General features: G+C 32.6%; 1 protein-coding gene across 4 annotated transcripts in view; it reads right to left on the bottom strand.

Annotated features, from left to right (window-relative positions):
• Positions 1-218: 218 nt before the first annotated feature.
• LOC126826339 (DENN domain-containing protein 1A) overlaps positions 219-9,519 on the bottom strand; it is a 29,395-nt gene continuing 20,094 nt past the window's right edge. For 2 of the 4 annotated variants that reach the window (XM_050555570.2, XM_050555572.2), the window contains 3 exons: positions 9,133-9,186; positions 8,552-8,674; positions 5,978-7,542 (listed from right to left, as the gene is read on the bottom strand). In XM_050555570.2, the coding sequence (XP_050411527.1) occupies positions 6,730-7,542; positions 8,552-8,674; positions 9,133-9,186 (990 nt within the window). In that variant the 3' untranslated portion in view covers positions 5,978-6,729. The other 2 variants (XM_050555573.2, XM_050555571.2) reach the window with 2 other exon arrangements.

The raw sequence follows: 9,519 nt of genomic DNA, 5'->3' as shown, positions 1-9,519 counted from the left end.
TCCAATTTTGATATTTGCGCATTTCAGACCATAACTTTCTGAATTATGGCCCCTGATTGTACAAAAAATCGTTTTTGTTTTTAGCTTGTTCTCTATCCATCTCTTGCAAAATGTGGTCGTATCCTGCCTAGCAGCTGCTGGTTAACTTACAGCTATCCGGGTAATATGCAGAATCAATCTGATGTTGAATGATGTAGGTATAAATAAATAAATCATAATGGTTTTGAATTCTGCTTTATTAAAATATAAGCAGATTCCCTTATATAATCATTAACAATAAATAATCATTGATTGACACTTTTAATATATAGGGTTTAAATCAAATATAGTTTTTCCTTTAACCCCATATCAATAATTTAAATCTTTGATATAACATGGTAACCTGTAACAAACACTGCATTAAATATAATACACTAATTCAAAAAGTAACAAACAGTTAGTAGTTATTCATGATGATTTTAAAAAACCCAACAAGCCTATAGGAAGCTGATGGCTTCAGCCACAATATGTCTCCCGCCTCAATCCAAAAATAAATAGATGACACATATATTGTACATAAAATTTATCTTTCTGTAAAGCATCAAGCAATCAAACTACTTATCTATACTTAGCCAAAGAAGAAAATGCCCACGAATCAAACTTACACATGGTTTTATTGTAGTGAAACTATACACCAAGTTTCATCATTCTCCCTCAATTAGAAACAAAGTTATAGTGTGCCAAGGCACCAACCAATTAAATTGCTTAATCTGAGCAGAGAGAGAGAGAAAAATGGGGTTTAACATCCACTCGACACTAATTCGCTTGCATGTAGGGGTCTTCAGCAGTGGGAGGAAACCAGAGGACCCAAAGAAAACCCAGGTCGGACAGGCGACCCTTGTCCTTGTCACGTACAAGCAGGGTATCAAAAACACACCACTTGACTCAATGACAGATCTTATGATTTCATGCACACATGTTTAACCACTAGACCACCCAACCCCACTAACCTAAGCAGAAAATGCTCATTAACATGTATTGATGCAATGAAACTGTACACACACTTTCAGCACTCTCAAATTGCTTATCCCTGCTTATTCTGCGCGGGAAATGCTCATCACCTACACTAGTTGAATTAGATATTATTGTGTCCGAAAAAGTGTGGCGGACGGACAAACAGACGAACCCATTTTAAGTGGGGGACAAAATTAAAAGAACAAAATGTCTTCTAATGACCAAATGTGGGCTAGAAATATAAATCCATTTATAACAATTTGCACTACAAGGAATAATTTCAATTCAATGCCCACAAAATGCTTAATTCAGCACAAACTTTGTTCAACAAAATCTTCAAAATGTTTATTTATTATATATATACTGAAACATGGATTAAAATCTCTTTATAAGTCACATGGGGACAGCTAAATACGGGCCTACCTACATATACAAAATATCCAAAGATTTACATATACAACCTACTCCAGTAATTTCCCTATATCTTTTTAAAATGTTTTGATGGGTGTTTATTCAATAGTTTCTCAAGATCGTGACATACTTTCTTTTGGAGATCAGTAAAATTCACCGCAGTGTTAGTAATAGGAAATAATAATAAAAAAAAAATCCCCCCAAAATAATTCAAATTGTGACAGGAATAACTAAATAATAATACATAATAGGCGTTGGTGGGAATGTGACCTTAAGTTACCTACATATAAGATTAATATAGCATGTTTCGTGTGTAACCAGTTGATGAAGGGTGGTCATTAAAAAACATTCTGGATTAAACCTTTTTCATTTACAATACAGTGTTGTCTAGTTTGTTGCTTTGGGATTACTACCTTTGGATTATCTACTAATCCCTGAAACATGATTGTATTGTAGCATCAAGAGAATCTTATTCAAGACAAGTTGAAACTTTTAATATAAAATATTGATTCAAATAACCCAGCAACACCCAACATTATATGCACACAGCATACACCATCCAAAATGTCAAAGAATAACCTACAGCCTCTCAACGATATCATAAGAGAGAGAAATGGGGTTTAACATCCACGACACAGACTAGGTCATTTCGGGACTAACATATGGTTTAACTTTATTTCAATAATTCGCTTGCGCATATGGAGTCTTTAGAAGTGGGAGGAAACCGGAGGACCCAGAGAAAACCCACAACGAGGAATTCGAAAAAAACACCAGTTGACTCAATGACAGGCCTTATGATACAACACGCACATGCTAACCATTCGGTCATCTACCCCCCCTGGTCTGTAGATGTAAAATAGTGTCCTTGAAATGGTAAACACATGTTTTAACTGCAGGTTCTACAACTATCCCCTATTGAACTGTGTGTCCTGAGCTTGAGTCCCTCTTAACTTAACTTTCTTACCTACCCCCTATCAAGCTGGCACATGTTAACTGTAAAGATATTTCTTATAGTACCGTAAGTAACATTGAAAGCTTCAAGCACTGTAAAAGAATCTATAAATGTACAATAAACTGTAACACATAATAAAGGAAGAACAATTACTAAATTATTTGTGCGTTATTTCCATAAGTTACTCTGTTAAGCATATCTAGCAATCACTTCAAAACTCCTCAATATTTTGTTCTGGAACTTTTAGAGTACTTTTGTACATCTTGATATTTAATTTGTATACCCACTGTTATCAATGGGTACACTGTGAAATCTGGGACTGGTTCTTTAAATCTCTGTACTGTTAAAACATACAGATGATACAATTTTCATAATGACATTAGGTTTTATTTCATATGAGCTAAAGGACATATCGTCGGTGAAGTGTCAAAATGGTGTATCTCGGAACATTTGTCAAATACACTTTTTTTGTATTTTTAAAATTTCTCAATAAATATGCACATTTCTGTCTAAGCTGTGTATCTCTGCACCAATTAGAACTGTTCTGGGTATCATGTGTCCAAATGTTGTATCTTGATTTGTGGATATTTTGAAATGCAAAAGGTTCTATTTCTTAATCTTTAGAAATGCTGTTTATAGCATTTTTCTAAAATGGTAATTCCTGACAAATTAAATTTGTTCATTCTCTTTCATTACTGGGCCCAAAATCATTTTTTAAATGAATGTAAATTCTCTGTGTCCATTATTCGAGGTGCGATCCAACCAATAGTCTGACAAGTGGCAATCATGACACCAATGTCAGACAAATGGTTATCTTGTGCCACTCAAAGAATTATAAGACCATAAATGTTAAGAGTATTGCACTGTACTTCTAAACACAAGTACAAATTAGATGATTGTGGATGATTTTAAATGATTTTTGTGAATTTTTAAACAAAGTTTTGATATTAAACGAATGTGAAAGAAATTACTCCTAGATACACAAGATTAAATAACAAATATAAATCATAGAGAATTTACAGTAATGTTCGAGGAGAGGTATGAATGGTATTATTTAAGTCAGATTTACAGATTAAGACCACACAAGATAAAAACCAGTATGCTAAGTAAAAATTCACACTGGTCTAAACACTATTTACATCAATTGAAACTTTCCAACTGAATTAATTCCATTTCCCTCTGTATATTTCGGGACTAACACATGGTTCAATTTTATTTCAATTTTGTAAACCACCTGGATGGTTAAATAGGCATTATGTAAGATTACTATATTCTGAGCGAAGTTATGAATATTTGAAAGTTGACAAGAAATAACCTAAATTGTCTTGATTGTCAAGAACCATTGCCACGATAATAAATAAAGTCTTGATTTTCAGTCCTTCAATTGGCAGTCTCTGTTAGTGGTGTCCATAAAATCGTTTAACGAAGATATGTCAGGTATTTTCAAATCTACTCAATATCCAAATCATCCGATGGTCTAGAGAATTGATTAAGGGCTTGTCATGTGAATAAAATGTCTCACTAATAATTTATATAACATCTGAAGCCAAAGAAAGTACCTACAATAGGCAGATTTAGCTCTTATATAATGCATCTTTATAAATGAAACCTATAATATTTACTCTTGATGCTTCTTAATAATATATACAATTTACATATTTTATTATAATAAACTTTATTTGATAAATTTACAATATAATATTTATTTAAAATATACGACTAACAGAAACTAAGTCTTCATGAGTATTTCACAAGTATATAAATATAGTAATAAAATAAGCTGCTCTCTCACATCCACTCACAAACAGACTACACAGCTGAGCAAAGCAAAGTTTAAAAATATATAACTAAGGAAATCTTAACAATAAGTGTTACCTCATCTATGACAAAACATACAAGTTCTTTCTTAGTATAGACAATATTGGAAAGAAACAGACTAAGGTTTCAAGACCTGCTGTTAAAATGTTGGCATCCTTTTAAAAAGTTTTCAATATCTAAACAAACTACCCTATATAGTATGTGTATGTATTCCCTTTCACAGTTGGACAAGATATTTTTTTTTCCAGTTTTCAAAATGGTGAAATCCACAACAATCCAAGTACATGATTACTATACATCTATTTTATAAGTGTTTTAACTCTACCATTCAGACATTCAATAGTCGCAAAGAAATATTTATTTGTATACAAAAGTACCCCACGATTATGCTCTGTTATTGAAAGCGTTAGATATTGTAAAATAAAAACATAATGGCATGAATTTTGTGTCAAAGCCATTGTCAAGGTGTCAAGTAGTCTAAACCATAAAAGCAGGAAAAAAGTATGGTGTGATTTTCGTAAAGGACTCGGCAAATGAAAATGCATTTTGTTTGTCAGGTAGTAATGATGTAGAGGATACACTAATTCATTACATGTATGTACTGTTTATGGGGCGCAGAAATCCACAGAAATATCACTGGCAGGGCTTTTAATCTGTTGTTATTTGGCCCTTCATATCTAAATTGGTACTAAATAAAATAGATCTTTACTGTTGAAACAGATGACAATGGGCTTCAAACAAGACAGAATCATTCTTTATGTAGGGAAATATAGCTAAAAATATTGGGCAGTAGAAAACATATTTTAAAATTATGTTCACTTGACACCTGCATGGAAGCTATTAGATCAACATATACTACTATAATACATGTACACATCACAGTGAAGCCATTGCTATGTATTTTATCCAGTTAAAGGTTTTGAAACATACATGTAACATATAATTCAAGGGGAGATTAGTGATTATAGGTTAAACTTCATCTTGTAACATTAAGGCAGTATTCGTGGATTTGGAATGTATTGTACATGTATAAAGTAATTTTATAAAACCATCTGTAAATAAATCCAAAATTTTTCTAATCTTTCGATTACTTTTGTATCTCCTTCTGGGGCATTAAAGGGGGTGGTCCATCAATATTCTAACAACAGGTAAATAATGAGAGTTTACAACTACTAGGATCGACATCTAGAAATTTAAGCGGTAACCTTAACTAGATGTGCTAGTGGCATAATCAATTTTAACAGATCTTTCAATATGGCATTCTAAAGCTTAAAATTGGTGATTTTTTAAATACATCAGTCAAATTTGTTAATTTTGTGAGACAAAATTGACTCTTTGTAATGTTTCTACTCTTTCCAATTAACAGTTGCTAGTTCAATGCAATCTTTAATTTAGTGTGGTGTTGGAATAAATGAAGGAAGTTGATTCTATTAAGTGTAGTTATTATCTACATGTATCTATTGTTAGAATATAGAAACAGGATGACCATCCCTTCACAGACAGGGTGAAAAACAGTGACTTACACAAACATGCTAGATAATAATTGTTAGTTGAAAACTGACATACACCCTTCCCTATCTACATACATGCTATAATTTCTATATAGAAATTGTATTTTTAAAACTTTAAAAAAGGTTATCGTAATTTGCCAACCCTGTTAGTAAGTGACAGATGTGATAATTCGTTTTTTGAAATCTATTTTTTTTCGTTTTAATTGAAAATAATAATACCACCTTAGTTTAATTCTTTCCACAAAAAGTTTTAACTAAACACTGCTAACATCAATTTCTACCTGAAATATTTAATATCAATTTCTTTATCTTCAATAAATTAATTTCCAATTACAAGTTATAATTCCATTTATTCCAAGTAGTCTATAATCATTAATCTTTTAAAGTATAAATATATGAAGGGAAATAGAGAAATTTTACATTTAAAATACTTCAAATTCCCACTTTGATTTCACTTAAAAATAAAACTGTAATGTTCTTAATGAAAAAGAAATATTCCGAGTGGCTACTCTAATTTAGCCATTAATATTCAACTCTTGCTCCTTAATTTTTAGCTATTTTGAGGGTTTTTTTTGCCACTGGTTCAATGATAAAATGGCACCCCCTCTTCCTTCTGGTACAATAATAAAAAGGTAAATTTTATTTTGTAGCATTACAATCTGTCTTTATTTAAATAATTTACATCCATATATAAAACCAATATTGAAATATAATGGATTGTGTGTTCTAGTGTCGACACAGCCAAAAATAAAACTAAAATGAACAAACTAATTTCTGCTTAATCTTTTAAAGCCATTCGTTATGAGTAAGAACATGTCTCAATATTAATTGAAATAATGTATCAGATGAACTAAATGCAATACATTATTTTCACCTAAATCAAAGAGGTTTTTCCTGTCTTCTTTAACCCAGTGGAACAAAGTAGGACGTTAAACACCATTTCATTTCCAAGAGCTTTAGCTCTCTCAAAATATTGGAAATTGTCAAAAATTTTGCCTATTAATATTCCTATGTCATACATGAGGATAAAATAATCTAAATATATTAATCAAATGTCTGCCATGTTGATTTTCTATCACTAGTTGTGAAAGTACATGACGTATCTAGTAAATTTTCGTAAGAAATGGCTGAACGTTCACCTTCTAACGATGTACTGGAATATAGATCTTCTGATGATCGGGAACTACCACTACTGCTAGACTGTAGAGAATTATCCAAAAGATGAGGTGTCTGGCGCATGACTGGAGGTGTAGCCAACATACCAAAAGCGTCAAAGTTCATATTAGTTTTAGTTTTAGGTGGTACACTATCTGAGAAAAAATCCCCTAATAAATCCTGATTATCACAGCTTGCTTCCACTTTCGGTAAGTCTTTATCACAATTTGTTTTCGCGAGGGGATCAAATAAATCGGCAGCATTGCCTTCTGTCTGATTGTATATGTTAGCTTTATAAGACTGTATCCGCGCGGATCGATCACTCTGTCTAAAAGCCGTTTTACGAACTAATCCGGAAGCTTGTGGAGATTGTTTTTGCTGACTCAAAGAAAACAGGAGATCATTTTGTTTTTCTTCACTGTTAAAACTTACGACCGACTGTTTGGGTTTGTCATCCTCAAAAGAAATTAGGGGACCCTCCTCGACTACATTTTGATACATCTTTGGTTTTGGGGGACGTGGAGGGGGGATGTTTCCTGCTGATGACACACCAATTTTATTATCTGTGATAACGCTACTAGAATGTGACTTGGTTAAAGTTGTTTTTGCATGATTTTTATCTGTATCTACGAATGGTATATCTAATTCAACAGGTGTTTTAGCTAGATTTCTGGGGGCTGGTATAGGAGGATCTCTTCTTACCTACAATAAAATATATCTTTAAACATTGTCTGATGAGTAGTCTTATAAAATCTTTACTCTTTACGCAACTTGTCTTGACTTGGGCCTGACAAACATGCAAAAAATCTGGTCAATCATAGCTATTTGCCATATGAGAATTTGATTATCCAGATTTCATCCCTCCTATCAGTTTGATGCATTTAGTTAAACTAGGTGACTATAATTAGCTCTATATGATTAGTTTGAATTTTAATATAGCTTTAACCTATTTTGGGGGTTAACCCTTAACCGGTCATTGTTGACTATAATCACCACAACGTTACACAGTAAGTGGCCACGGTTGACTTTACAGCAAGAACCTTTTTGTAAGCCGCATTTCAGTATTTAGTTTCGTATTTAATTGATATGGCCATGCATGTGTGTCAGACAGGAACTTGTCTTGTCAAGGGCATTGAGAAAAACATGTCTTTGTTCAACATTTTTTCACAAAAAACTTAATTGAACGATGTCGGGAAGGTTAAAGATTCTTAAAGTGGTTGAAATGCTTGTGAATGATTCCGACTTGGATTATATTGATGACACCAATTCTGGAGAGGATATTTCTGATAAAAATGATTTAGAATGATTTGCAAATTATATATCAACTTATTTCCTTCAATTTTTTTATTGGTGTCAAGAGTCTATCACTTATAATTATCTGGCAGTAGTCGATTGAGAATTGGCATACAAAATATTTCACTTTAGCCTTTATTTAGCCTGACCACTTGACGTCAGGACGTCAAAATGATGTTGACCAGTTAAGGGTTAAATTGTCACATGGTTACCCCAAGAAATGATGATGGTTGTATCAATTTGCAATATTATAAAGAAAGTTAATAAATGAAATCATTTTTTCAGACAGTACCAAGTGGATTTTTTATCTAAATTGTGAAAGAAAGTTGTAGGTGGGAATAAAAAAATGTGTAGGTGTCGTCTGCTAGACTAAGATAGATATAAATTACAAAATGGAATATATAAGATTTATATTTACATATACCCTTTGTTTACTGATTTCTGGTCCAACTATAGTGGTAGGTCGACTGCGATTTATATCTCTACCCATAGGAGGAATACTACTAGGTGAATTCTTAGGACTTTGACCTCTTTCATTCATCTATAATATTAATATAAATATTTGTTATTATTAGCCTTGATTGTCCATTTAATCATTAAATTCTACGGATGTTTAAATCCATTTAAATCTTGGCCATCTGATGGTCTAGGGAGTTGATAATAGGCGTGTTATAAATGATTATGTAATCGTATTATATTTTGTAAACATACTTCATTATTCCTGTTCCTTTATTAAATCTGAACTTCAAAGGTTCACTCGACACAAACTAGGTCATTTCGGGACTAACATATGGTTCAATTTTATTTCAATAATTCGCTTGTGCGTAGGGGTCTTCAGCAGTGGGAGGAACTGGAGAACCAGGAGAAAACCCACAAGGTTGGACAATGACAGACCTTATGATACAGCGTGCACACGCTAACCATTCGGCCATCCAACCAACCAGTATTTTATGGGATGTCAACATCTTTAAGGTTTTATCATCTAAGTTGCTAGCTTACCTCATTGATCCTAGCTTTAATATCAGAATAGGCTTTTTTACTGTGGGACTTCACCTTTAATACAGAAAGAAAAGAGTAAGTTTTAGAGATTTTGTTTTTTTATAATTTAAATTTCAATTCATATGTCACCCCTATAATGGGATCTTCAATAAAACAGGATCTGTTTGATGCCCGTTCAGACTAGTTCTATTCAGATATGTAGAGAATTCTGAAGATATTGAACAGTACAAATCATACTTAATTATAAACAGTATGTAATTCACGCGAAGTTCGCCTATTTGACCGCTAATGGTCACATCTATATTGATTGTGAGGTAGGCATTAAGCAACAGTTACATAAAACTGACATCTTGATGAGACTCTGGGAATTTGTGTAAGGTAAAGAGA

Source organism: Patella vulgata, chromosome 1, assembly GCF_932274485.2.
Source record: "Patella vulgata chromosome 1, xgPatVulg1.2, whole genome shotgun sequence".
NCBI classification, from domain to species: domain Eukaryota; kingdom Metazoa; phylum Mollusca; class Gastropoda; family Patellidae; genus Patella; species Patella vulgata.
Note: the sequence above shows the minus strand (reverse complement) of the source record. Positions and strands in the feature narration are given on the sequence as shown.